Raw genomic sequence first — 27,969 nt, 5'->3', positions numbered from 1 at the left:
TTCTCAATTACCACAAGTACTAGTAATGTTTACTAGCTTTATTATACACAGCTGAACAATGATAAAAGAGCTAAAATTGGAATTATGTTGAAAATCATTACAGTGTGATGATAAATATGAAATGTAGAACTGCTAAAAAGGATTGAAATGTGTCTTGATAGAAAAAGGAAATGTTTTAGAATTCTTTAACTGTATTTCCCACATTTTAAGGCTTTTAATTGCTGTCTTACCTGAAAAAATATTAACATACCATTTCAACCAAGGCCCTTGATTTCAGGAAGTATAAATTATCTTCCTATGATTAAGGTACCAGCAAAGGCATTTCTTTTATTGCAAAATTGTACTATAAACTCCATTAGCAGAACCCTTGATTTCTAAAATACAACTGAATATCCTTACTGGTTGCATGGAAAGGCTGAGAAGAAAAAAATAAAAGGCATGTCTGATTAAAAATAAAAAATAGCTTATCAAGCGCTCTCCCTTGTGTCACAGAATTATAGGGACACGAGTCCCACAAAAACTTCATTCCGTGTGACACTCAAAGGCCACAAACGTTGGCCAGCTGCTGAAGTTGGCTTATGAGACAAGTGGCAGTAAAGTTGCCTTGATACTGTTTAGGCCCCTCTTAACGCTAGCCAAATCCACACCTCTTGGGAACTGACCTTCGGAGGCCACTTACAAATACGAGGAAGGCCAGTCAGAAGTTTGTCGGAAACATTTACTAAAGAAAAACATTACAGGAAGTGAGATAAGAGAGTTATCGCACGTGATAAGTGGAAGTGTGTTATATTCCTCTTTCTTAAAAACCCCAGGGAAAGACAAAAACACGGGTTATTTCCTGGAAGGACAGTGCATGTACAAAGCACTTATATGGCACTTTTTACCTTCAAAAGCACTTTCTAAGAGCATCCCAAGAGATAGGGCACAATTATCATGCATCTTCTGCGGATGGAGAAACTGAGGCAGAGAAGGGTGAGGAGACGTGCCCAAAGCCACTCAGAATCAAAGCATGAGATCGGGGATGTAGATTCTGAGGCTCCTAGCTCCCAGTTCTATACTCAAACCATCAGCCCCGCCACCCTGCCCCCCTGCACGGGTGCAAGAGGGTGTTCTCAGCAGGCCTCCGACAGCCCTCTCTCAGAGTTGCTTGTGAGCCAATCTGTTTGATTTAAAAAGCAAGAGGCGCCTGTCCCAGCTGGTGCTCCCAAAGCAGCACACTCGTTCCATGGCCCCGTCCTCAGTTAAGATCTCCGTGATCCTTTCCGCCATGTCCCCGTTGATGGCCAGCGAGCGGAAGTGGTCGAAGTCATTCCTCCCCAGCTTGCGGAGGCGCCGGGCGGCTGCTCTGTAACACTTCCACGGCTGGGGTTCCACCAGCAGGTACTTGCACCGAGACGAGAGGTAGGCTAAGAACTCCACCAGGCCATCGTCCCCGTGGTTGAGGTGGATCCACATCGTCACTGACATACAGAAGCCCATGTCAAAGGCAGAACGGCGGAACCGGCTCAAATAGGTGCTGAAGAGTAACTCCCGGGCGCCAGGGTCCATGACGTCCAGGGTGGCGTAGGAAATGGAGGCCGGGAAGGGGCTGCCTCGCTCGGCCCTGTCAATCAGCGCGGCGTCAATGTCGCAGCAAAGAAGGTGCAGATCCTTTCCAACCACGGGCAGGGCAGGGCAGGTCTCGTTCCCCTGAAGGCCCAGGAGGTGCCGGTACAGAGCAACGCTTAGCTCCTGCGGAAGGAAAAACAGCAGGGGTTCATCGGGCAGGCCCTGCTGTGCAGTAGCCCACCACTAAGGCACGAGGGCCCAGCCTCAGCCCGGGTCTCTGATTTTCCTTGCGGTTCTGAAGTCCGGCAAAGTAAGGTAGCCCAGTGACGGAGTCATCCTTTCTGTAGCCAGGCCAAAAAAATGCCATAGCACGTGTCACTTGGAGATCTCCAAGGGCTTTTAAAGACATTCATTATCTAAGCATCACTCCCCCCCCGCCAGTGTTATTCCCATTTTAGAGGCATTAAAGTGACTTAAATCAGGATCGCAACCCAAGGACTTGATCCAATGCCCACTTCCTTCAATGGGAGCCTTTCCATTCACTCTACGGGGGGCTGAGTTACACCGCAAGGCAGCAGCAGAGCCAGGAACAAAAGACAGGTCTTCTGACACCCAGTATCCCGCTCTAAACACTGCGGGCAAGACTAGCCCTGCCATCTACATCCTGCTGAATACCCCCTTTCTCTGGGGAGGCGGATGCTCCCTAGGTAAGCCTCAGAGGACTAACAGCCAGAATAGCGATGTAGAAGGCCATACTGATAGTAATGCACTTCCGTTAGTTACGGACAAATATTTCCCAACTATGTATTTCAGCTTGTCTGTCTGAGCATGCTTGTCTGTCTGTCTGTCCGTCCAAGGATCCAACTAACTGGTAAGAGCTAGGACGACCAAATTTGGCAGGCAGCTTCCTCTGATCATAACTTAAACTGAGGCAGCTGCTCTCGCCCATCGGGACAGGGACATCGCGGGCTGTTCTCCTTTGTCAGGGAGCAAGAGCAAAGCGCAGACAAACTGGGACCTCCCCCAGCTGAGGGACATACACCCTGCCCCTGGCAGTGCCCACTGGAGGTGCTGCATCCATGGAAAGGCATTTCTCCCCGGCCCCAAGCTGCTGCGGGCAGAGAAGGCTGGGGTTGTCCTCTCCCCCCACGGCAGCCTGCATCATGAACCCCTCCTCCCCGGCCCCACCCCAGAGCACTGATTGAAATGAAAACAAAATTAATTGATTTAAGGATCAGAGAAAAACTGGGTCAATCTTCTAGTGATGACAAAAAATAGGTACTGGCAGGGCTTTTTTTCCCTTTTCCTTTTCCAGGCTGTTTCACTGAATAGGAAAATGTGTTTTTTCCATCAAAGTTACTGGTCAAATTTCCAAATGACGTAACACCGAGGAATAAACAAGCGGTGTACATCCCTAGGGATGTACAAGTAAAGCGTATCAGGCTATGCATGGATATGATGCCCTCTAGTGGTCAAATACTTCTTTGCTGGCTTCTGTAGTTTAGTACAGTTCTCAATCAGCTGTCCAGCGGCCCCTGGGGTCCTTAAGCAGGTTTCAGGGAGCTCACCATGCAGTAAGGATGGAAGTGTGTAAAGTTTATTAGGTTCTGTTAATGGTTTAACTCTCTAGAGTCCCAGCTGCCGGCAGCACCCCTGCACGTATGGGCTGTAGAAGCTGTAGAAACCATTTTCATATTTAGCTAGAAGCCATCTTGTATATCAGAAACCATTTCAGCTTTTCTCTCAAGCACGTAGACCAGAGTGAACTTTCTGTCACCCCGTGAGAAGAGGCCTACAAGATGGGCTATTGGTATGTGTTAATTGGGCTGGTTGGGACAGGAGATGTACTCCCTCGTACTTGTCCGCCATCTTGTTGATAAGGCTTTGTTTTTCCAAATTTAATTGAGGATTTCTGTAATTGGATGCCCTGACGTCAGACTGTTTGGCTAAGAGTATAAAGATACTAGGATTAATTGTATTAGCAGCCTTACTGGGCCCGGCTCTGCTGTGACCACCTTTGGCTCATGCTGTGCTTTATTAATTAATAAAGCTGTTTGTTAGCTGCCTAAACACAGAGGAGCGTGTTTTTGCTTCGACAGGGCTTTCGGCTGCCCACCTTGACCTCTGCCACCAGCAGGCATCCCGACATATGTGGGGCCAGGAGCTGGGACCCCAGAAGTGGGGACACCCCTCTAGCACTTGTTCCTCCCTACCCTTAGGTTCCTGAGTAACTGTGTAACCAACAGAATCTTGATCAGTTACAGAGTTACTGTTTTGAGCCATTTTTTACATCCCTACCATGCAAGATCAGTATTAGACTCATTTCTGCCCAGAGCAGAAGTCACACCGCATGGTGCTGAAGCCTGGGGCTCCGAGTCCTGACCCCCGGGTCGGAAGCCAAAGACTGAGTCACTTAACAGGGCTGGCGAAGGTATGGTTCCCCAGGTATTGCCCTGCTTGCTAACCACTCTGAGGCTGGCCTTGGTTTTTATATGCAGAAAAACATTTGCTGCAGCCCAGTCAGGTCATGGCATTTTTATACCAGCTTGGGAGAAGGACTCAGACAAAGGCTGAGAACCCGTTTTAGACACTGTGGCCTTATGACCCAATATTTAGTTGATTTCTTTAAAGCTCATTGGAAATGAGGTTTAGAATCATTCACTTATCCCTTAGATCAGTGGTTCCCAACGTGGTACCCACGGGCGCCATGGCGCCCACAGGGCCATTTCTGTGCGCCCACCAACTGATCAGGGCCGTCCCCTCCCCCGAGGCACATGGGCGGCCCCGCCCCCAGGCGCGCGGTGCATGGGCTGTGCCAGCCCCGGGCGCGCGGCGAATGGGTGTCCCCGCCCCTCGGCGCGCACATAGGAGCGGCACTGACCCCGGGCATGCTGTGCGTGGGCTGTTCCAGCCCCAGGTGTATGGCATATGGGCGGCCCCGCTTCTGGGCGCGCGGCACAGGAGCAGCGCCAGCCCCAGGAATGCAGCGCATGGATGGCACCAGCACTGGGCACATGGTGTATGGGTGGCCTGGGCGCGTGTGCAGCCCTGCCCCCATGCGCCTGTGAGGCCCCAAAAGGTTGGGGATCACTGCCTTAGATAATACAAGGAGATGAAGAATAGCCCTAACAAATTACACAAATGCATCCAAAGTAGAATGTGGGCTGGAGGGGTGCATGTCCCCACACTGGGCAGGTCCAGTATAATACATGAGTATTACATTTGTGTGGCATTCTTTTTAATATAGCTCTCAGACTAATAAAGCCCTCTCCCTCTTTAAGTGCCATTTTTAAAGTCACCTGCAGCTTGTACCCTGGATCATTTCTCTGTGCACCGAAGAAGTCTAACACCAACAGACCCCTGGTCGTTGGCAGGCAGGATCAAACCTGGAACCTTTGGTGCTCAGCGCTTGAGCTGAAAGCCACAAGGCTCTTAGTTAAGGCTGTAGCAGACTAATTTGTCTCTAAGTCTCAGTGCCACTGCTGGGCGGAGAGGAGGGGGGCGGTGAGAGAAGTACACCCAGACATGTGGGGGTTACAGACACACAGCCACTTTTGGAGCAGAACGCACCACACCTTCAAACACTTCAAAAGGAAAAATATCTAACAATCTCTCAGATAAAATGCAGGGAGAAATTAGAAAAATAAAATATAATTACATAAGAACATAAGAATGGCCATACTGGGTCAGACCAAAGGTCCATCTAGCCCAGTAGCCTGTCTGCCGACAGTGGCCGGCACCAGGTGCCCTGGAGGGAGTGGACCAAAGACAACAATCAAGCAATTTGTCTTGTGCCATCCATCTGACAAACAGAGGCCAGGGACACCATTCCTATCTCCTGGCTAATAGCCTTCTATGGATCTAGCCTCCATGAATTTATCTAGCTTCTCTTTAAACTCTGTTATAGTTCTAGCCTTCACAGCCTCCTCTGGCAAGGAGTTCCACAGGTTGACTATGTGCTTTGTGAAGAAGAACTTTTGCTTATTAGTTTTAAACCTGCTACCCATTAACTTCATTTGGTGTCCTCTAGTCCTTATATTATGGGAACTAATGAATAACTTTTCTTTATTCACCTATTCTTTATTTCTCCTAATCTCCAATCTGGACCTCTCCCACCACAACTTGAGACCATTGCTCCTTGTTCTGCCATCCGTCACCACTGAGAACAGCCTCTCTCCATCCTCTTTGGAACCCCACCTTCAGGAAGTTGAAGGCTGCTCTCAAATCCCCCCTCGCTCTTCTCTTCTGCAGACTGAACAAGCCCAAATCCCTCAGCCTCTCCTCAGCTCATGTGTGCCAGCGCCCTCATCATTTTTATTGCCCTCCGCTGGACTCTCTCCAATGCATCCACAGCCTTTCCATAACAGGAGCCTAGAATAGGACACAATATTCCAGATGTGGCCTCCCCAGAGCCGAATAAAGGGGAATAATCACTTCTCTAGATCTGCTGCCCACGCTCCTCCTAATTCAGCCCAACATGCCCTTAGCCTTCTTAGCAACAAGGATACGCTGTTGACTCATCTCCAGCTTCTCATCCACTGTATCCCCAGGTCCTTTTCTGCCGAACGGCTGCTTAGCCAGCCGGTCCCCAGCCTGTCACAATACTTGGGATTCTTCCGTCCCACGGGCCGGACTCTACACTTGTCCTGGTGGAACCTCATCAGATTTCTTGTGGCCCAACCCTCCAATGTGTCCAGGTCACTGGACCGTGTCCCTGCCCTGCAACGTATCTACCTCTCCCCCACCCTCGTTCCCCACTCTCCTATTACCCACGGTCTACTGCTCCCCACGCTGATCACATCCACCGCCCCTCCCCCACGCTACCCCCCAGACCTCCCCTCCCCCTGTGGAACCCCCACCCCCATCCACTGCCCCTCCCCCCACACTACCCCCAGACCACCCCTCCCCCTGTGGAACCCCCGCCCCCATCCACTGCCCCTCCCCCTGTGGAACCCTCAGACCCCATCCCCCAGACCGCCCCTCCCCCACGCTACCCCCAGACCGCCCCTCCCCCTGTGGAACCCCCAGACCGCCCCTCCCCCTGTGGAACCCCCAGACCGCCCCTCCCCCACGCTACCCCCAGACCGCCCCTCCCCCTGTGGAACCCCCGCCCCTCCCCCATCCCCCAGACCGCCCCTCCCCCACGCTACCCCCAGACCGCCCCTCCCCCCACACTACCCCCAGACCGCCCCTCCCCCTGTGGAACCCTCGCCCCCACCCACTGCCCCTCCCCCCACGGATGCCCCAGTCCCCCATTCATGGCCCCTCCCCCCGGGGCCCCGCCCCTACCCCCGAGTTGCACCCCACGTCCAGCCCCAGCAGCGGGGCGGGCCCGGCGGGGAAGAGGCGGCCGAGCAGCGCGGGCGGCAGGAGGCGGACGCGGCCCTCGGGCGGGTGGAAGCGGGCGTAGTGCGGGAAGTTGCCGTAGGGCGCCGCGCCGGGCGGGGGCATCGCCTCAGCCGCCTCCCGCGCGGGGGCCGCCATCTTGGCCGGTCCCTCGGCTCCGCCGCCCGGCGGGCCCCCAGCGCCGGCGCTTCCCCGGCCCGGAGCAGAAAGGTTCCGCGTGGCCGCGCTGCGCATGCGCGATCTCGGCGCGCGGGGGAGGGGGAGGAGAGGCTGAGCGGGGAGGGGAGGAGCGGTGCAGCAGCAATTGCCTTCCCCCGAGTGCACGCTCCTGGGACAGGTGCTGCTGCAATGGGGAGTGTGGCCTGGTGCCCACTCTTGGGGTCCCTTTAGGGGCTTTCCGCCAGACCCGCCCTGGGCTGTTAGTGGGTCTATTACTGTAGGACCTACAAAGCCCAAGGGAGAGCAGAGCCCCCCTGTGTGATGCACCCGGCTCTGGGTGCCAGATGGTTTCAGCAAAAATAGGGGACACGCTTGACATGACATCGCCACCGACATCACAGCCCATGTAGAAAACACCCGACAGTTCTGTTGGCTCGTTTCTATTGTCTCCGTGTGTTTCCCGAACAGAAAGCTCAAATACCGGACTGTCCGGTTTGAAACAGGACATCTGGCGGCTAAGGTTGCCCGGTGTCCGGTATTCAACCAGACAGTCCGGTTTTTGGGCCCTTTGTCCGATGTAAAAATTCAGAAAATACCGGACAGGTGCAATGCCTGGTATTCTGGCTGGGTGCCCGACGGAAGCCTGGCGGGGGTGGGGGGAATGACTTGGGTGTTGGGGCACAATCGGCGCTGGGCGCCTCTGGTTGCGTCTGACGTAGGAGTGACGCCTTGGGGAGGAGGAGAAGCCCTGTGTGTGCTCCTGAGCGCTGGTCCAGCGCGTTGTGGAGCTGTAGCCGGGCTCCTTGTGCTTCTCTGGGACTGTGTGCAGGACAGGCAGCGCCCTGGGATCTCCATGTTCCCAGGTCAGTCCCGCTTCCCGCTGGCTGATTCCCTCCCCCCGCTCCCTCCACCCCCTCCTGGCCAGCCGTGCTTCCTGCCGGCCGGTTCTCCTCCTACCGATCTCCAGCCAACCCTGGTTCCCACGACACCCCCCCCCCCCAACCAGCTCTGCTTCCCGCCAGCTCCCCCCCCCCCCCGATCTCCCTGGCCAGCCCTGCTGCCCTCCCCCCATCCCCCCCATCAGCCCTGCTTCCCATCTCCCCCCCCCCCCCCCCCCCCTGGCCAGCCCTGCTCCCCTCCCGGCCAGTCCCCAGGTGCTTTTCCGGAAAAACTTGCCAGCTGTCTACACTGTCCGCTTGAATTTCCGCAAAAGCACGGACGATCTCATGTAAGATTGTCAGTGTTTTTGCAGAAATACTGTGCTGCTCCCATGCGGGCAAAAGTCTTTTTTCGAAAAACTTTTGCGCAAAAGGGCCAGTGTAGACAGCAGAGATTTGTTTTCCGCAAAAAAGCCCCGATCACAAAAATGGTGATCGGGGCTTTTTCGTGGAAAAGCGCGTCTGGATTGGCCACGGACGCTTTTCCACAAAAAGTGCTTTTGCAGAAAAGCGTCCTGCCAATCTAGCGCTTTTCCGAAAATGCTTTTAACGGAAAACTTTTTAAAGTCAGGGTAAAGGCTCTGGGAGAGGGCCACAAATGAGGGGTTCAGTGTGTAGGAGGGGCTGCCAGGAAGTGATCTTGGGGTGTGGTCTCTGGGAAGGAGATAAGGTGCAGGGTCTGGGCGATGCGGGGGATGCTTCGGCATTCAGTTATTATTCCCTGCAAAGGGGTGTGTAGAGACATGCCCACACGGTGGCGCTGAAAGTTAAAACTGTAAGTGCTGCTCTCTGTCCGCAAAGGGTGCTATGGTGTTCGGCAATAAAAGCATTACACACGTTCTTTGCAAAGTGGGGTGTCCAAAATGAAGCCCAACGTAGGCACCCACAGTGGCGCTGGAACTATTGTTGGGGGGTGGGTGCTGAGCTGCAACCCCCTTTGGACCTGTTGAGCTCGGGTTGCGGACAGCCAGACTCCGTCGCTGCAAATGACGTCCAGTCAGGTTGGGGCAGCTGCAGAGCCCAGGGCTAGTGGCGGAAACCCAGGGCAGACAGGGCCAGTGGGATGCCGGGGAACTCCAAGGGCCAGCGGAGCTTGTGGGACCAATGGGTGACAGGCCCTTGAGAACTGGCGGAACCATGGGGGCCATCATAGCCTGCGACAGCAGGACCCCGGGGGGGGCTGGCAAAATACATGGGGCAGGCAGCACCCTGCAGGAGCCAGCTGGAGGTCCTTTCCCCCGCCCCACAGCCTGCTACGAGTTCTCCATCTCTCAGTTCCCTGGTTTTGAGTCTTCTTCAAATAGGCGAGTACAGGGAATTCACTCACTCCAGTGGGGCTAAAATCTTGCTCCAGAGCAAGGAGAAGGCTAGGTATCTCATCCCCATTAATAATTAGGCGCCGAATAATTATCTAATTTATTAGCGAGGTGGCCTCAGAGGCTGGCGTGGGCTGGGGCACTTACTTCCTGTAAACACGGGAGCCTGTGGCCCCTGTGTAGGTGAGTCGGGGCAGGAGAGATGGAGCGTCCAGGGCTGTGAGCGTGGGATGCATTGGTCACGAGGGGAGAACACGCCGTGCAGGTCAGCCCGGGACCAATTAAAACTTCACCCGCTATTTTGCTTATGCCCGCCAGCTTAAAGGGTGAAGGCGGCATTCCCTGGATGAGAACCAGCAAGAGGCGACGCGCCAGACCACGGCAGACAGGTCGAGAGGTGAGCCAATATCTCCGATGGCCAGCGGGAGGACACGAGTGCAGGAAGGCTCTGAGTTAGGAGCAAGAATTTTTTCCAAGGTCTGGCTGGAGGGGTCTGAGCTCAGCATCTACCTCATCACCATGTTTAGGGTCAGGAGGGAATTTTCCTCCGAGTCAGATTGACGGAGACACTCTTCGCCTTCCCCTGCAGCACTTCCAGGTTTCAGCACAAGTAAAACATGCTGGGTCCCGTGTAGCTTGAAAACTTCAAACCCAGATCTGGGGATGTCAGTAACTTTGTCAGAGGTTACGGGCCTCCCCCAGGGGTGCGGCGGGTGAGGTTTTGTGGCTTGCAATGTTCAGGAGGTCAGACTAGCTCAGCGGTGGGCAATTATTTTTGCAGCCACTTCACAAATTTTGATGACTAGGGGCTGGCTCCACCTAGAAGGGGCGAGGCCTCGAGTGGAAGGGGCGGGGTCTTGGATGGAAGGGGCGGAGTCTTGGGCAGAAGGAGTGTTCCCACTAGGCCAGGGGTGGCCAACCCAATAAACAAAGAGACGAAGCAGTCGCCGAAAAAATGCAAAGAGCTGCACCAAAATTGTTGAGCAAAAAAAAAAAAAAAAACGAACCAGCTTCCTACGCTACCCCTTTAAAAACTGCAGGCAGGTTTTTTGGCCACATCAGGCTCCCATCGTCCACTGCCACCTTGCTGGCGCCATTTTGCCGTGCCGGACGGCTTCCCTGCATCCGATGAGCACAGGGGCCCAGGGGCCGATTGTAGGGGCGCATGGGGGCGCTTTGAACAGTGAATGACTTTACGCACTCACCCATCTGCAAGCCTCGATTGGTCTGAGGGTGGTCTGGGGCCGGATCAAAGGGCTTGGTGGGCTGAATGCGGCCCGCAGGCTGTATCTTGCCCCCGCCAGCTGTTATACCTAATGCTTGCGCAACGAGGCCGAAATGGAGCTAATTAAACATGGCCACTCCAGAGGCCAAGTGTGGAAAGCAGCTGCCACTGGCAGCAAAAGCCAAAGCAGCCTATTGGAAGCTACGGCTCCTTTTCCACACCCCATCTCCACTGGAAGGGTGCGCTCAGGGGCTCTCCCGTTAGCACCTCCTGGTGATCCTCTTGCACATCCGCCCCACAGGCCGGTGTGCCGCCTCTCGCTGATGTCTTGCCCGCTGTCACGTCTGCTGGACCCGTGTCGCCCTATGGATGGCAGCATCCTCGTCAGAGCACAGCCCTGCTGGGCTCTTCCCTTCCAGAGCATGGTACCTCAGTCCGACAACCCAGCCACTTCCTCGGGGGTACCCGAGCCCACCCAGCCAAGGGACCCTGAAGATGACAGCCACACGCTGGATCCCTTCCAACCTCTCAGTCTACTTCCCTGCAGCCCCAGCACCTACTCCACCCTTATGCCCCTGTTAATATCCTGGTCTTCACAACATCCTCCGGCAAGGAGTTCCACAGGTTGACGGTGCGCTGCATGAAGGAAAACTTCCTTTGGTTTGTTTAAAACCTGCTGCCTATTCATTTCATTGGGTGACCCTTAGTTCTTATGTTATGGGAACAAGGAACTAACTTTTCCATATTCACTTTCTCCACACCTGTCATGATTTTATAGACTGCTATTCTATCCTATCCCCCCTTAGTCTCCTCTTTTCTAAGCTGAAAAGTCCCAGTCTTTTTAATCTGTCTTCATAGGGCAGCTGCTCCAAACCCCTCATCATTCTTGTTGCTCTTTTCTGAACTTTTTCCAGTGTTCCTGCCCTCCTGAAGTCTGCGAATCACTGATACTTACATACTTTCACACAGATAGTCTGGGCACTGTTATGATCCATGCTGAGATGCGGATGGCAAACCTATCACGTCGTGCACCCCAAATACCCTGCAGCGTCCATTCATAACACACGTGCTAAAGCTGTGGAGGAGTTGAACACAGAGAGACTCCCAGGGTTCAGTTTGCAATTATCCAAAAGAAGGTTCTTTCAGGGGAGAAAATATCAGCTGCTAACGGGCTCTTTAGCGGAGAAAGGCAGGGCAGGAAGCAACATTTGTAAATGAAATTTAAGCATGTTGAAATGAGAAATCAGGCACGTTTCATTTTAACCCAAAGGCCAGGTCTACACTACGGGCAAAAGTCGACCTAAGATACACAACTCCAGCTACGAGACAGAGTCGCTGGAGCTGACTGACCGTAGGTCAAATTTCTGCAGCATCCCCACTGCGGGAGGTCGACTTCCCTTCCTCCTCACGACCTGGTGGAGTACCAGGGGCAACCTCAACGATCGATTGAGTGAGTCCTCACCAGACCCACTCAATCAAACTCCGGGAGATTGATTTCCAGCGTGTGGATCTCTGGGTAAGTGAAAAGAAGCCCAGAAGGTGATTACAGAGCAAAAGCCACCAGTACACAAGGGGCGGATTTTAACAATGCCTTGACATTTTTTAATCAAGACCGGCTGCCTTTCAGGAAGAGATGCTGCCGTTCATCCTAAGTTATTCTGCTCGGTCCCGAAGTAGAGGAAATTCCCAGGCCTCGTTTTATACAGGCGGGTCCCAGCTGATCCCAGGGGTCCTTAAAAACCACGATTTTGAAGGTTCTTTCTGAGCTTAAACAAATCCAGTCTCCAAAGCCAGCGTGCCCTCCGCCCTCGCCCCTGCCAAAAAAGAAAAACCAGGCTCTTTCCAGTTTTGCCACCATTTATTAGCAATGTCCAGAGAAAATACAAAATTTGTATTTACAACAAACTCAAAGGAACGGCTGGAGGGCGCCAGGCAGGTGTTGGGCTGGGATGTCGAGGGTGGAGGACAAGTACCGCACAAGAGTAGCTGTGTGAGATAAGCAATCCTGTATCCCCCAGCCCGCCTAGACAAAACCCAGCCCCCTGCCCTCCGATGCATCTTCTGTAGCCGCCCCTCTCCTGCGCCAGAGAAACCACCAGAGATGCCGTCTCTCTCGGGGCTCAGGCATTCCACCCTCCTGTTCCACCGGGGGCGTTGGCTGTTGGCTTCAACGGGGAACAGGATCGGGCCCTGGCTTGGGGGGCCGGCGGGGATGGGATCCTCTGCAGTTCCACAAAGAAACACAAGGGGGCAGCAAGCTATTTTGATTGTTTTGCCCTGGAGAGGGACTTCTGAGGTTTCCCACTGGAAAGCAAAGGGGACGGGGGGGGGGGGACAAGAGGCAGGAGCAGCCACGCAGACCTGGGGAGTGAAACGTGCATCACTCCATGCCGGCAAAGCGGGCAGGCCCCAGACAGGATCCGGATCTGGACCCCTTCCCAAAGCCAGCAGGCATTTGGATCCAGGGTTCTGGTGCAACCCAGTGTCAAGACAGGAGGCAGCTGCAGACCTGGGTCTGGGCTTTTTCCTACAGAATATGAATGCCCAGATTCGGATCCTTCTCCGTGAGAGGCCTGTGGCAGCGAACGCCTCCAAAGTCAGCCCTGGGAGCGGGTGCCGAAGAGAGAACTTGCCCTTCTCCACAGTAGTTGTCCGGGGGGCAGATAATGGGGGAAACATCAGTCTACGCTAGCACAGATGCTTGCAGAGAGCCTCTGTGTGGGTCTGACCGGGGACCCGATGAATGGGCTGTCCCGACAATTTCTGCCTTCCAGCTGCATCGCTCGAACCACGTCTCTTAGGGGGCGCTCTGCTTTTCCCCCATCTCCTCTCTGTCTTGTTCCTAGGGTGACAGTATCCTACGCAAGATATCGCCTTGGCCCAGCGAACAAACACATGCACCACCACATGTGACAAGCTAGAAAGGGAACGTCAGCTGTGTGTCATAGGCCCTGTACTGCCAGCAGCTAATGGGGATTTTCTTTGTGTCCCGGCATGTGGGCTTTTGGACTAGAAATACTCAGGCTCTACCCCTTCTGTCGCCGGGAAGTTCAGAATGGCCACCGCGTGCAACATCTAAGCAGACGCGTTATATACCAGCCTGTTTACTTTGGCCTGCAGCTTCCTTCGCAGGCCACAGGAATCTCATAAATAAATTAATCGGTGGGTTGGGAGGTGCCTTGCGTAAGAACTAATTCTCAAGGACATTGGCAGGGCAAATATGTTGGAAAGCAAATTGTGCTGGCTCCTTTCAGCTGGTAAATTTCCAGTCTGCTTCTCTGCGCACCTGCACCCTGTGTCCTCATGGATGCCCGTGTTTGGTGCACACTCTGCAACAGTGTAAATGAAGCCACGTGACACGGGGCCACGGTGAACTAGATCCCGGCTTGCACAGCTTCTGCAGCCGGCACTTTCTCTCCTCTGCTGTGTTGATCTTCCCAGAACAGGAGAGAATCTAACGTTAAATGTTGTAACCTTCCACTAAAGCAAAAGGATTCTAATCTCCGAGCCTGGCTCCAGGGTTCCTGCGACCTAAATTATCATAAAACTCGCTGGCTAATGATTTGGGCCTATATGTTATAAAGGGGTCTAGATCTTATAAAGTTTGCGGATGATACCAAGCTGGGAGAGGTTCCCACTGCTTCGGAGGAGAGGGTCAGAATTCAAAATGATCAGGACATACTGGAGAAATGGTCGGAAGTAAACAGGATGACGTTTAATAAGGACAGATGCACTGAGGAAGGAACAATCCGTGTCGCACACACAGAATGGGAAGTGACCGTCTAGGAAGGAGTACGGCAGACAGAGATCCGAGGGTCCAACTGGACCACAAGCTACATAGGAGTCCACAGTGGGACACCGTTGCAAAAAAAGCCAACAGGATTCTGGGAGGCACGAACAGGAGTGTTGTGAGCAAAACCTGAGGAGTCCTTCTTCTGCTTTATCCTGCGCTCATTAGGCCTCAGTGGGAGTTTTGTGTCCAGTTCTGGGCACCACGTTCCAAGAAAGATGTGGAGAAATTGGAGAAGGTCCAGAAAAGAGCAACAAAAATGATGAAAGGTTCAGAGAACATGAGCTAGGAGGGAAGGCTGAAAGAATTCGGTTTGTTTAGTTTGGAAAAGAGAAGACGGAGAGGGGACAGGAGAGCGGTTTTCAAGTACCTGAAAGGGTGTTACAAGGGAGAGGGAGAAACATTTTTCTCCTTGACCTCTGAAGACAGGACAAGAAGCAATGGGCTGAAATTGCAGCAAGGGAGGGTTAGGTTGGACATTAGGAAAAACTCCCCACCTGTCGGGGTGGTTAAACACTGGACTAAATTGCCTAGGGGGGTTGTGGAGTCTCCATCCCTGGAGATATCTAATAGCAGGTTAGACAGACGTCTATCAGGGAGGGTCTAGACGGTGCTTGGTCCTGCCGTGAGGGCAGGGGATGGGACACGATGACCTCTCGAGGTCCCTTCCCGTTCTAGGATTCTGTGACTTCACTGCTGGTCGTCGTGGTGCTTGATTCAAGCCAGCGGAGCTGTGGCTACCCGAGCCGGCATCGCGCCTCCCACGACCATGTCGACACGCAACCCAGAGGGGGCCGCATGAGCGGCGGTGCATGGGTCAATCAGCGGGCAGCACTGGGGTGAATCCGGAAGACGCTAGCGCCTCTCCCCTCTGTCGCTGTGGAGGTCAGAGGGGTGGCAGGTTGCAGCATCTGGGATCAAGTCCCTCTCCTTAAAGCCCGCCATTGTGTCAGTGAGGCCTGTGCCCAGGGGCCCGGGCCGATTGTGAGGCTCCAGAAAAACAGCCAGAGTGGGGTCAGGGAAACTGGGTCTTGTGGTAAGAACGCTGGTGGGACCCCGTGCCCCTAACTCCATTTCCATGGCGGGAGCACAGGTGGGGGGAGCTGCAGGTGGAAAGGGAAGCAGTGTTCCCTGTAAGATGAGCACTTGCAGAGATTCAGGTACCGCTCAGCTGATTCAGAGAGCACGCACAGCCTGTGTGTCTATGGGTGGTGCACATCCACACCTGCCTCGGTGCATGGAACAAAGTTTATTCCACACATAACAGAATTCGAGGGCGCATTGGTAGGGAACAGCTCCCCCTTGCTCCGGCCCAGGGGCCCCTCAAAACCCTCATTTTCCCCTGCACACGTGCAAAAGTGATGTTGTTGACTCAGGCAATAAGGAACCGGAAGGCAAAGGGGATGTGGGAAGAGCAGGATTCGTGCTGAATATGGTTCAGCAGCGGCACGGTAAAGGAGAACCAGGCAGTTTTGCTCCCTACAGCCCGTTCGCCCTGGGCTCGGCCCCTTGCCCCGCTTGGCTCGGCGTGGGGCAGCGGAGGCCTTGTGGCAGGCGTGCACATGCAGGTGAAGCAAGCCAGCAGCGGGGAAGGAATGTACAGTATGGAGAGCTTGGCCCGGCTCCCCCTCCAGCGGGTTGGAAGGGCCAGAGGCGACGGGCTGACGCACATGCCCTGGTCTTCCCAGGGAGATTTCAGATAACCGGGCCTATCAAGGCCAAGGATCGCCTCTTAAATCAGAGTTAAATGCCTCTTATCTTATCTCGGCCTGGGGCTCTCCAGCCAATTAGCTGGCTGATTTTCAAATGGGGAATATTAACAGGGCGCAGATGGAAAGATACTGGTGCGCTCCGAGGCGGAGGGCAGGGGAGCTGAACACGAGGGGGATAAGGCCCGAGGCGGCAGCGGGGGGAGTGGATAGCGAAAGGGGGCCGCTTTCGCTCCCCAGCCTTTCATGGCAAGAGCTCAGAGTGGCGCTGGGAGAGGGAGACCCGCCGGGGCGGTTCATGGCTCGTCCTCCCAGACGTCTTACTCAGCGCTCCGTCCGGAGAGTTCCACGCCAGGGAGGGGCAACCGAGGCGAGGGAGTGGGCCGCGGGATCGCGGTCACCAAGACAGTCTCCCGGGACGGGGCAGCGAGAATGCGCAGGCGGTGCCGACGGAGCCGTCGCCGCACCGGGATTGGCTGCCGGGGGAGCGCCCGGCGCTCACCGTGTCGTGTGCCCCCCGTCCGCCCCTCCCGTCCCGTGCCCTGGCTCTCCACGCGTGTCACATTAGGAATACTGATAGGAAAAAACCACTGCGGATGGAAAGCAGCAGGCTGTTCTGCGTGGGGGCCACCGTCAATCAAACGCCCGGTGGGCCACGCCCAGAACCCCGCGGGGCCACGTGTGTCCCGGCGGCGGTAGGTTGCCCACCGCTGGGCTCCGCGGGGTCCCCCCGTTCCTCCTCGCACACCCTGGCGCGAATCCAAACGGTCCCCTTTTCCCTCCCCAAACGGGAACGCCGCGCCGGAGCCTGCTGGGGTTTGCTGTTTCGGGGGCTGCTCTCCGAAGCTCGCTGCCTCTTCTGTCCCTGACTCCTGAGCTGACTCTGTCTTGGGGAGACTCTCGGCAGCCCCCCGGACTGGAGCTACGAGGAGCCACCGGAGCTGGGCCGCAGGACAGCTCGTTTTGTCCTCGGGGCCCTACAACCGAGCACGTGGGCCCAGACGCCTGGCCCTCTTCACGGCACGCCGCCTGTGGAGCTCCTCATGAAGTGATGGGGTATTTCTGGGGGCGTGGCGGGAGGGCAGCGGATGCCCTCCCTGGGCTGCCCGAAAGGAGACACACGGAGCTTGGGATTGTCGGGGAGGGTGCTGGGGACGTCTCGGGGCCCGGCCCTGCCAATCGGTGGATGACCGCTGTGGGGGGGATTGCCAACAGGCGCTATTCGGCCCTGGACGACGTGACGCCCTCCAGGCCCGGCTGTCCGCGGGTGGAATCGAACCTACCGCCGCCGGAGCTTAGCGCCTGGGCCTCCCCGTGCTCAAAGCCAGCTGGCTCGCGGTAAAGCCACCTCATTCCTCTCCCCAGAGGTGGCCTTGCTCGCCGGGCCAGGCCCCCCCGCTTCTCCGTGGGCGGGCGGGTTGCACCTGGAGGCAGGCGAGGAGGGACGGTGAGGGGCCTAGGCAGTCTGGGGACCCGATCCTGCTCCCCACTTTAGTTCAGCTTGGTCCCCCGCCAATTCCCCGCCAATTCCCCAGCTGGGTCCCCCGCCAACCCCCCTCCTTTCCCCACCTGGTTTTGCGTCGCAGGGCAAGGGGCGTGCATGTGGTAAGGGGTCAAAGCCGGAGGAGGGAGCGGAGGGACCTTTGTAAATGGGGGTGCCCGGCCTGCTGCCCTGCCGGTACCCCGGCCCCAGCTCTGGTTTGATTTTGGGGGGCGGGGAAGAGGGGGGAAGCACAGCATCCCCCCCCCCCCCAGTTTGCATTCTGGGACACAAAGGGTTAACAGCGCATGTACAAGCTGCAAAAGGAACTGGGAAGGGGACGGGGGGGGGGGACGGGGGCTGCTCAGTCCATGGGGTGGAACTGGCAGAGGGGCCAGGAAAAAGGCTGCTTATCCCCCCCCCTTTAGGTGGGTTTTTTAAAACATTTTTCTCTTTTGCCGGGTGCAGCGGCGCGTTTTCTCACGGCGCTCACTCCCGGCTGGAGCCGAAGAGCTGGAGGAAGAAGGAGAAGATGTAGACGATGTCCAGGTAGATGTTGAGGGCCCCGAAGATGTATTCCTCCGGGCTCAGCGAGTAGCGGCGGTTCCCCATCAGCAGCTGCGTGTCGAACGCCAGGAACTGCGGGGAAGAGAAGGAAACCAAACACGGCGTCATCGCAGGCTTGGCCCTGGTCCCCTTTTGCCCCCCTGGACTCAGATCCACCGCTACGAGATTCGCTTGCCGACGCCCACTATGAAAATGCAGCTGCTTCTTGGTCGGAACGCTGCGGCTACTGAACACCCCACAGCAACATGGCAGCACTTTGTTATGGCGAGGCAGCGGGGCCCAGGGGTGCTCAGGAGACCTGAGGCCCTATTCTCCCCCTGACCCCCCGGACGACTTGTGTAGGGAGATGCAGAGATATCGCTGCCCTTCAAAAGATGTGGCCAGCCCAGCACCGCCTTCGCCTGCAGTGCACTGGTGGCTGCCCCGCCCATTCTGCCCAAGGCCCCGCCCCTGAGGCCAAGCCCCGCCTACCCAGCCCAATCCTTCTTGGCCACCTGGAGGGCCAGGGCTGCCATGCTGCGGCCCCGGCCCCTCTCCGGCGGCCAGGGAGCTGGGCTGCGGCCTCATGAACTCGCCTCCTTTCTCAATTTCATCCCCTTCCTCCCGGTTATTCCAACCAGCCGTAATTCCTTGCTGCTAACTGCTGTCGGGCAGTTCCACTGGCTCACCCCACAGCTCCGGCATAGCCACGGCTTGGCCAACGGCGCGCCCTGGTTCCGATTGCTCCCCTCCTGCCCCCCGGGATCCTCGCGGCCTCTTCTCTGCATTCCCTCCAGTTGAGCAACACCCGTCGAGTCACGAGCCGTCCCGACCGCAGCGGCACATCCCAGTGTGCTCACGCGACGGCCATAAAGAGTGACACCCGCACACGGCGGATCAGGGGCCCTGAGTGGTATTGTTGGCTCTGCTCTGAGCCTCCGACTCCCCTTGCCACCTTGCGTCCATCTTGTCCGATTTTCCCTCTCATTTTTTTTCAAACCAGGCGTGGAATAATTTTTTTCTGTGCACCAAGGCACGTGCAGATGTGCACCACCCATCGTAACACACGCTGGGGACACTCTGCTAATCCACCGGGGCGGCATTTAAATCTCTCCTGGGCGGCTGCCCAAGCGCTCAGCTTGCAGGGAACCCTGGCGTGGTCTATTAACCTTCACAATGGCTTTCGCCGAATCCCCGCGCCTTCTCTGCTCGCACGATGCCTTTGGGGGCAGCGTGCGGGAACGTGCAAAGCCCAGCCCCGCGCGATCTGGGACGTCTAAGTGCGACGATGCCCAAAAGGCGAACCGGCCACGGGGCCCAGCTCCGTCGGCTTCAGCAGCCATGGGCCTGCCCGGGTACGTTTACGAGCTGGTTCTATCCCACGGAGCGCGAGGCGCGCTTTACAGGCCTCGTAAAACCTCCGAGTGCTTCCTCGCTGACTTGACTAGCTGCTAGACAGATCGCTCCACCGCGGCTGTTGTTCCCAGCGGGCCCCGATGGCACCGCCCCCGCCCCCGCCCCCTGGCTTCGAGGGTGCCCCACATGCTCCTGCGGCAGGCGCTGGCTGGTTGCCGGAAGGACCAATGCAGAAGCTGAGCCAGGCTTGGGAGACCTGCCTTACCGGGACCCCCACCTGGCCAGCTCCTCACCCCTGGGTCTCCCCCTCAGGCCGAGGTCACCGGCTGGGCCGTAGTTCCCCTAGGGGGGAAGGGGGCGCTGTCCGGTCACAGGGCCTCTCTTCAACCCCACCCCGGCTCCAGGGGTGAAAGGAGCTGAGATTTCTTACCGGGACTGTCCTGTCTCACCCTGTCCCCCAGGGCATGGCTGGGGGAGTGTTGTGGATACAACAACACCTGTGTGAAATGTACGTGTGGGGTGGAGGGAGGGGGGCTCAGGGCAGGAGGCTGAGGGGTGGGGGAGGTGTAGGGGTCAGGGTTGCGGGGTGTGAGGGGTTCAGGGCAGGAGGCTGGGGGGTGGGGGAGGTGTAGGGGTCAGGGTTGTGGGATGTGAGGGGTTCAGGGCAGGAGGGTGGGGGGTGGGGGAGGTGTAGGGGTCAGGGGTGCGGGGTGTGAGGGGTTCAGGGCAGGAGGCTGGGAGGGGTGGGGGAGGTGTAGGGGTCAGGGTTGCAGGGTGTGAGGGGCTCAGGGCAGGAGGCTGGGAGGGGTGGGGGAGGTGTAGGGGTCAGGGTTGCAGGGTGTGAGGGGCTCAGGGCAGGAGGCTGGGAGGGGTGGGGGAGGTGTAGGGGTCAGGGTTGCGGGGTATGAGGGGTTCAGGGCAGGAGGCTGAGGGGTGGGGGAGGTGTAGGGGTCAGGGTTGTGGGGTGTGAGGGGTTCAGGGCAGGAGGCTGAGGGGTGGGGGAGGTGTAGGGGGTCAGGGTTGTGGGGTGTGAGGGGTTCAGGGCAGGAGGCTGAGGGGTGGGGGAGGTGTAGGGGGTCAGGGTTGTGGGGTGTGAGGGGTTCAGGGCAGGAGGCTGGGGGGTGGGGGAGGTGTAGGGGTCAGGGTTGTGGGGTGTGAGGGGTTCAGGGCAGGAGGCTGAGGGGTGGGGGAGGTGTAGGGGTCAGGGTTGCAGGGTGTGAGGGGCTCAGGGCAGGAGGCTGGGAGGGGTGGGGGAGGTGTAGGGGTCAGGGTTGTGGGATGTGAGGGGTTCAGGGCAGGAGGCTGGGGGGTGGGGGAGGTGTAGGGGTCAGGGTTGTGGGGTGTGAGGGGTTCAGGGCAGGAGGCTGGGGGGTGGGGGAGGTGTAGGGGTCAGGGTTGCGGGGTGTGAGGGGCTCAGGGCAGGAGGCTGGGAGGGGTGGGGGAGGTGTAGGGGTCAGGGTTGTGGGGTGTGAGGGGTTCAGGGCAGGAGGCTGGGGGGTGGGGGAGGTGTAGGGGGTCAGGGTTGTGGGGTGTGAGGGGTTCAGGGCAGGAGGCTGAGGGGTGGGGGAGGTGTAGGGGTCAGGGTTGTGGGGTGTGAGGGGCTCAGGGCAGGAGGCTGGGAGGGGTGGGGGAGGTGTAGGGGTCAGGGTTGTGGGGTGTGAGGGGTTCAGGGCAGGAGGCTGGGGGGTGGGGGAGGTGTAGGGGGTCAGGGTTGCGGGGTGTGAGGGGTTCAGGGCAGGAGGCTGGGGGGTGGGGGAGGTGTAGGGGTCAGGGTTGCAGGGTGTGAGGGGCTCAGGGCAGGAGGCTGGGAGGGGTGGGGGAGGTGTAGGGGTCAGGGTTGTGGGGTGTGAGGGGTTCAGGGCAGGAGGCTGAGGGGTGGGGGAGGTGGAGGGGTCAGGGTTGCGGGGTATGAGGGGTTCAGGGCAGGAGGCTGGGGGTGGGGGAGGTGGAGGGGTCAGGGTTGTGGGGTGTGAGGGGTTCAGGGCAGGAGGCTGGGAGGGGTGGGGGAGGTGTAGGGGTCAGGGTTGCGGGGTGTGAGGGGCTCAGGGCAGGAGGCTGGGGGGTGGGGGAGGTGTAGGGGTCAGGGTTGTGGGGTGTGAGGTGTTCAGGGCAGGAGGCTGGGAGGGGTGGGGGAGGTGTAGGGGTCAGGGTTGTGGGGTGTGAGGGGTTCAGGGCAGGAGGCTGGGGGGTAGGGGAGGTGGAGGGGTCAGGGTTGTGGGGTGTGAGGGGTTCAGGGCAGGAGGCTGGGAGGGGTGGGGGAGGTGTAGGGGTCAGGGTTGCGGGGTGTGAGGGGTTCAGGGCAGGAGGCTGGGGGGTGGGGGAGGTGTAGGGGTCAGGGTTGCGGGGTATGAGGGGTTCAGGGCAGGAGGCTGGGGGTGGGGGAGGTGGAGGGGTCAGGGTTGTGGGGTGTGAGGGGTTCAGGGCAGGAGGCTGGGGGGTGGGGGAGGTGGAGGGGTCAGGGTTGCGGGGTATGAGGGGTTCAGGGCAGGAGGCTGGGGGGTGGGGGAGGTGGAGGGGTCAGGGTTGCGGGGTATGAGGGGTTCAGGGCAGGAGGCTGGGGGGTAGGGGAGGTGTAGGGGTCAGGGTTGTGGGGTGTGAGGGGTTCAGGGCAGGAGGCTGGGGGGCAGGTGTAGGAGTCAGGGCAAGGGGCTGAGGAGGGGGGCTCAGGGTGTGGGGGGCAGGAGTCAAGGCAGGGGTGGAGAATCGGGGAAGCTCAGGGCAGGGATATGGGGGTGCAGGAGTCAGGGTGGGGGTTTTGGGGGGGTTCAGAGCAGCAGATGGGGAGTCTCAGAGTGTGGCCACCACACACACACACACACACAACCCCCCCAGCGACCTCTGCCCCTCGCTTCTGTCCTGCCCCACGGCGTCCCCAGAGACGCACACAGCCAGACCCCCCGCTGACGCGCCTGGTCCCTGCTGCCAGGGACTGGCCCCCGAGGAGCCCGGGACTTGCGACTGGGCTGTGAAAGTCCGACAACAGGCCCCTTCCCCCACTGGGCTGGCCAGGGACAGGCCATTCGCTACCCCCTCGGCTCAGTGGTTTGGCCAGGCTCAAGGGCCCTTCCCGGGGGTCCGGCGCCGCTTACCATGGTGAAGACAATCGCCCCCAGCACGGCGTAGATCGCATGGAGCCACGGCACCTGCGGGAAACAGACCCCACCCCGGTCAGCCTCTGGGAGAAATCAACACAGCAGGGAGGGAGGGCGGGAAAGGCCGGGGGGGCTGGGTTAAGGAAAGCAGCAAGGGCACAGTGAGGCAGTAGCAGAGGTGGGAGCAGACCCCGGGGTTTCCAGTCACCTGCGCCAGCACATGACCCCCCAGACCACGCGGACTCCCTGAGCACAGGAGCCAGGGACAGGAAGATCACAACGACCCCTTCGCCCCCCCCCCCAGCCCCGCAAGGCCCTACCGGTAGAAGAGGGACCACGTGGAGCTGGATTTGGGGTCCCCAACCTGAGTCCTAAGAACATGAGAGCGGCCAGGCGAGGTCAGAGCAAAGGCCCATCCAGCCCGGTATCCTGGCTGCCCCAGCAGACAACGCCAGGTGCCCCACGGGGAGGGAACAGAGCCGGGAATCACCAAGTTCCCAGCTACTGACACACAGAGGCGAGGGACGTCCTCCCTGCCCCGCCTGGAATAAGTATTGATGGACCTAACCTCAGACGCTGGCTTGAGCAGCCACTGGTCCTCAGTCGTGAGATAAAACCCTTCAAGAGCCCGGGGCATGTGCCCCGCACACCTTGGCCCCCCAGAAAGGCCGGGTTCCATCCAGAGGCCGGGCCGGGGGGAAGAGGCATTTATGTGGGGAGAAATCAGTGCGGAGAGCTATCGGTGCTGCCTGGAAACTGGGCACTTGTGTGACCACTCAGGAGAGAGTCAAAAGCCACCCAGCTGAAGAGCAAAGCGTCCCCAGCTACCTGTGCGTTTCTGCAGGTGGTGCACATTAGCACATGACTCGGTGCACGCAATAAATTTATTCCGCATGTGTGTGGGAAAAATCTGCACACGGATGGCAAAGATTAGCAGGAATATTGGCTGCCATCAAGGAGGAAGGCAGATCTCTCCAGACTAGGGGGATATGCCCGATCAGCCCGGTCGGATACAGGTAAACAACTGCAGAGCGAACGCTGCAGGACTCCGGGTAACATCCTGCTTTGTTAATGTTTCCCCGCGTCCGCGGGGTTCTTGGCAATGAAGAATGGCAAGATAACAGCTCCGGGATGGAGAACAAGACGCCAAAGGCTGGGATGCCAGTCCCCCCCTCACTCCCCCCGATGGCAATCAATCACCATCAGTCGCCAACACTAACAGGATGTGGGCCGGGAACAGCAAACACCATTGTCGCACATGGATGGTGTTGAGCGCCAGACGCAGGGAGAGACAGAACGTGCGGCACAGGGGGGCGAGGGCAGCAGCGAGATGAGTGTGAAAATTTAGGAGCCAACAGGGCACCATAGTAGCCAGGAGGGCTAACGGCATATTGGGGGGCATTAGGAGGAGCCTGGCCAGCAGATCCAGAGAAGTGATTGTTCCCCTTTACTCAGCTCTAGGGAGGACACATCTGGAGTATTGCGTCCAGTTCTGGGCCCCATTGTGGACACACTGGAGAGGGGCCAGCGGAGGGCAACCAAAATGATTCGGGGGCTGGAGCACATGACCTACGAGGAGAGGCTGAGGGATTTGGGCTTGTTTAGTCTGCAGGAGAGGAGAGTGAGGGGGGATTTGAGAGCAGCCTGCAACTCCCTGCAGGGGGGTTCCAAGAGGCTGGAGGAGGCTGTTCCCAGTGGGGGCAGAACGAGGAGCAATGGGCTCACGTTGCAGGGGGAGGTCTAGGTTGGGTACTAGGACAAGCGATTTCCCTAGGCAGGTGGGGAAGCGCTGGGCTGGGGTCCCTAGGGAGGGGGTGGTATCTCCATCCCTACAGGTGTCTAAGTCCTGGCTTGGCAGGGCCCTGGCTGGAAGGATGCAGTTGGGGTTGGTCCGGCTTTGGGCAGGGGCCTGGATCTGAGGGCTCCTCCAGCCCTAGGATTCTAAAATACTCCACTAGGCCTCGGGAGACCCAGGTTCTGTTCCCAGTCCGGGGAGCAGTGGGGTGCAATGGTTAGACCAGCACACCCCGAGGCAGTAGGATGCCTGGGCTCTCCTGGCCCTTTGGTGCTCCCACGGCAGTTCAAAGGTGCTTCGGGCCCCTTTGAACGGCCAGGCCCCGGGGGGAATCACCCCCTTTCCTCCCTGCAATGGCAGCCCGCCTGCACCCTCCGTCCTGCACCGCCTCCCCGGCGGGTGGGGTGCAGAAAGGTCGGCATTGCGCGGCATGGGCCAAAACGTGAGAGCACCGCGGCTCTGCCTGCCAGGCCTGTGCGTGGGATTCGCTATTCCAGCGCCGACCCAGGCTCAGCAGGACGCCCAGGCAATTCACAAAAGGCCGGGGGGTTGCCTGGCCTTATGCACAAGGGTGCAAAGTACCAGCTGGGATTTCCACAACTGGCTTCGTGTCTGTCTGTCTGCACGGCCGTGGCCGGCACGAATGCTGCGCTCGCACGCGGGTCCCTGCTCGCCGGGGACGCCACGGCTGCAGGGCCCCATGCAATCCGGGACCACTGTATCTGCCCCGCTACCTCACTCTCAGGGCTGCGGCTTCACGCGCTCGCTCGGTGACCGCTCGCTCAGGGGAGTCTAGTTCGAGATGCACCCGTCGCACCGGCCATTTCGAGTTCCTCCCCTGGCTCCGTCTTGGCGGCCCAACGTCCGCACACGAGGGATGGGGCTCAGGAGCGCTGGGAGGAGACCTGATCCACCCAGTATTCCTGGCAGGCCCTCTCAAGAAAGCCTGGTTCAGCGCACAGGAAGGGAAATTAGCGAGAGGTGTACGGGACTCAAATAGGAGACGAGCCGTGTGATACGAATAATCCTGCCACTCTTCTCAACTATAGATCTCCAAGCATTTTACAGAGAGGGGCGGGGGCATTATATCCCCATGTAACAGAAGGGGAAACTGAGGCACGGAGCGACGTGACTTGTCCCCGGTCACCCCGCAGCAGGGCCAGAACTCAGGTCTTCCACGACAAAGCTGGTCCACGCTCTGCGTAGGCACATAGCCGCCCTCTTCCCCCCAGAACAGGGCCAGTTACGATGCATCACATGGCCCAAGAGCACCTGTTGGCTGGTCTCTCGCCACCTCCGGTTCCCTGCTGGGAGCCAGGGGAACGATCAACAAACGCGGGGCAATTTCCTGCGCTTATCTCTGCGAGCACTTTAGCTTTTTCGGAATACAATCGCCAAGCTGATAGTTAGCGCCTGGGTTGAAAAGGCCCAGGCTGTTTATTCAACTCAGTAACAAGGGGCAGAGGCGGAGGGGTGGGGAGATGTTGGGGATTTTTTTCCCCATAAGCCGTGTAAGTGGCTGGGCCAAACATCCTGCTACGGAGGGACGCCGGGGTAAATCCAGACTCCCGCCAGGGAGGGCAGAAGGAGTTAGCTCCTATTGGGAGCAGAAACAGGCACTGCAGGGCGGGACAGAGGGGGGTTATAAATTATTATTGTGATTAGATGCACTGCAGTGGCGCCTACATGCCCCACTCACAGACGAGGACTCTCCACACACGCACACACACACACGCATGCGGAGATAGGTGCTGGACAAATAATTAAGAGGGGAAATTAAGGGCTAAGTCTACACTAGACCTGGAAGATCAGCTTGAGGGGCGCAGCTCCTGCTATGTAGAATACGTAGAATACCTAGCTGGAGCTGGCTTCCCTTAAGCCGAGCTCTTGCAGCCGGTGTCCACGCTGCGGGAGGCCGAGGGGAGCAAACGCAAAAGGAGGCGTGTCGGAAGCTGGCGGGAGCTGCCCTCAGCGATTGATTTACGGGTCTAATCTAGACCTGATCAATCAAACGCCAGAAGATCGACCTCCAGAGCATCGATCTTCCGGAACGTAGAGGCGTACCCTGAGAAAAGCTTGGACAGAGATCTAGAAAACCATGACGGGTGTGGAGAAAGCAGACAAGGCAAAGTTATTTACTTGTTCCCATAACACAAGAACGAGGGGTCACCAATGAAATGAAGAGGCAGCAGGTTTAAAACCAACCATAGGAAGGTTTTCTTCACGCAGTGCACTGTCAACCTGTGGAACTCCTCGCCGGAGGATGCGGTGAAGGCTAGAACTTTAACAGGGTTCAGAAAAGAGCTAGATAGATTCACGGAGGTTAGTCTGTCAATGGCTGTTAGCCGGGATGAGCAGAGATGATGTCCCTCGTCTGTTTCTCGGGCTAGGAATGGGCGACGGAGGAGGGGTCGCTGGATGATTCCCGGTTCTGTCCATTCCTTCTGGGGCACCCGGCGTTGGCCACTGCGAGGTTAGCCCGGGGGTGAGTTTAGCCTGGTGTTTGCAAGGGCAGAAAGGGGGTGGGGCCTTTCCTGCCTTTAATCCTGGGGCCCGACTAAGCGAGGCTGCCCTGCCCAAGTAGGAACCAGGCTGCGTTGTGGTTTGCGCCTGGCGCTGCCCCGCCCGGACCCCGAGCAGCCAGGGCCCCGTGGGACTTACGTATTGGAAGGGGAGCAGGATGGCCAGGAGCAGCCCGCTGAAGAGCAGCACCATGAGCATGACGAAGAGGACGCCCTGGCAGGACGTGAAGTCGAACTGCGGAGGGAGAAGGGGACGTGGGTCAGACGGGCGCCGGCCGTGGGCCAAGCGCTGTCGAGGGGGCGGCACTCGGGGACGGGGCGCTGGCTCCTTCACACCCCCATCACATGCGGCGCCCCGTCAGTCACTAGCCCGCCTATAACCCGAACCCTCCCCAGCACCCACAGAGCCCAGCTAGATCCTAAACCCCCTAAACTATACAGTCTACCTAGATCCTACACCCCCACCCCAGCACCCACAGAGCCCACGTAGATCCTAAACCCCCTCCCCAGGACCCAGAGAGCCAACGTAGATCCTAAACCTCCTACTCCACATCCACAAAGCCCAGCTAGATCCTAAACCCCCTCCCCCACACCCCCAGAGCCCAGCTAGATCCTAAACCCCCTCCCCAGGACCCACAGAGCCTACCTAGATCCTAAACCCCCTACCCAAGACCCAGAGAGCCTACCTAGATCCTAAACCCCCTCCCCAGTCCCACAGAGCCTACCTAGATCCTAAACCCCCTACCCAGGACTCAGAGAGCCTACCTAGATCCTAAACCCCCTACCCAGGACTCAGAGAGCCTACCTAGATCCTAAACCCCCTACCCAGGACCCACAGAGCCAACGTAGATCCTAAACCTCCTACCCCACACCCACCAGACCCCAAACCTTCCACCCCAGCACTCATCAGACCTCCAGTCCTGTCCTCTTCCCCTTATGGCCCAGTGCCCAACATACCCCCTACAGCCCGCACCCGGCAGCCCACCCCCCTTACACCCGGGCCCCCGTGACTCCAACTCCTCCGAATACCATGCCGTGCACGGCCCACCAGCCCTTCTCCATCTCAGCTGGGTCTTCTTCCAGCTGCCCTCCCCCACCCCGCCCATGTTACACTCCCACCCCTCCCAGACAGTCCCCCCCCAGCCTA

General features: G+C 58.0%; 2 protein-coding genes across 6 annotated transcripts in view; both read right to left on the bottom strand.

Moving 5' to 3' along the window:
• Nucleotides 1–23: 23 nt before the first annotated feature.
• BCDIN3D (BCDIN3 domain containing RNA methyltransferase) lies at nt 24–7,097 on the bottom strand. The gene is made up of 2 exons (XM_075901673.2): nt 6,838–7,097; nt 24–1,731 (listed from the first exon to the last, which is right to left on the bottom strand). The coding sequence occupies exons 1-2, from the start codon at nt 7,030–7,032 to the stop codon at nt 1,138–1,140; spliced, it is 789 nt and encodes a 262-aa protein (XP_075757788.1). The 5' UTR covers nt 7,033–7,097; the 3' UTR covers nt 24–1,137.
• A 10,843-nt stretch (nt 7,098–17,940) lies between these two features.
• The window catches only part of FAIM2 (Fas apoptotic inhibitory molecule 2), a 49,849-nt gene continuing 39,820 nt past the window's right edge, over nt 17,941–27,969 (bottom strand). For all 5 annotated transcript variants that reach the window (XM_089774661.1, XM_089774662.1, XM_089774660.1 and 2 more), the window contains exons 10-12: nt 26,962–27,057; nt 22,503–22,556; nt 17,941–18,150 (exon numbers count right to left, since the gene is read on the bottom strand). In XM_089774661.1, the coding sequence (XP_089630787.1) occupies nt 18,001–18,150; nt 22,503–22,556; nt 26,962–27,057 (300 nt within the window). In that variant the 3' untranslated portion in view covers nt 17,941–18,000. The remainder of the gene's footprint in view (nt 18,151–22,502; nt 22,557–26,961; nt 27,058–27,969) is intronic.

The sequence above is a fragment of the Pelodiscus sinensis genome, chromosome 31 (genome assembly GCF_052426305.1).
Source record: "Pelodiscus sinensis isolate ZL-2025 chromosome 31, ASM5242630v1, whole genome shotgun sequence".
In the NCBI taxonomy this organism is placed as follows: domain Eukaryota; kingdom Metazoa; phylum Chordata; order Testudines; family Trionychidae; genus Pelodiscus; species Pelodiscus sinensis.
Note: the sequence above shows the minus strand (reverse complement) of the source record. Positions and strands in the feature narration are given on the sequence as shown.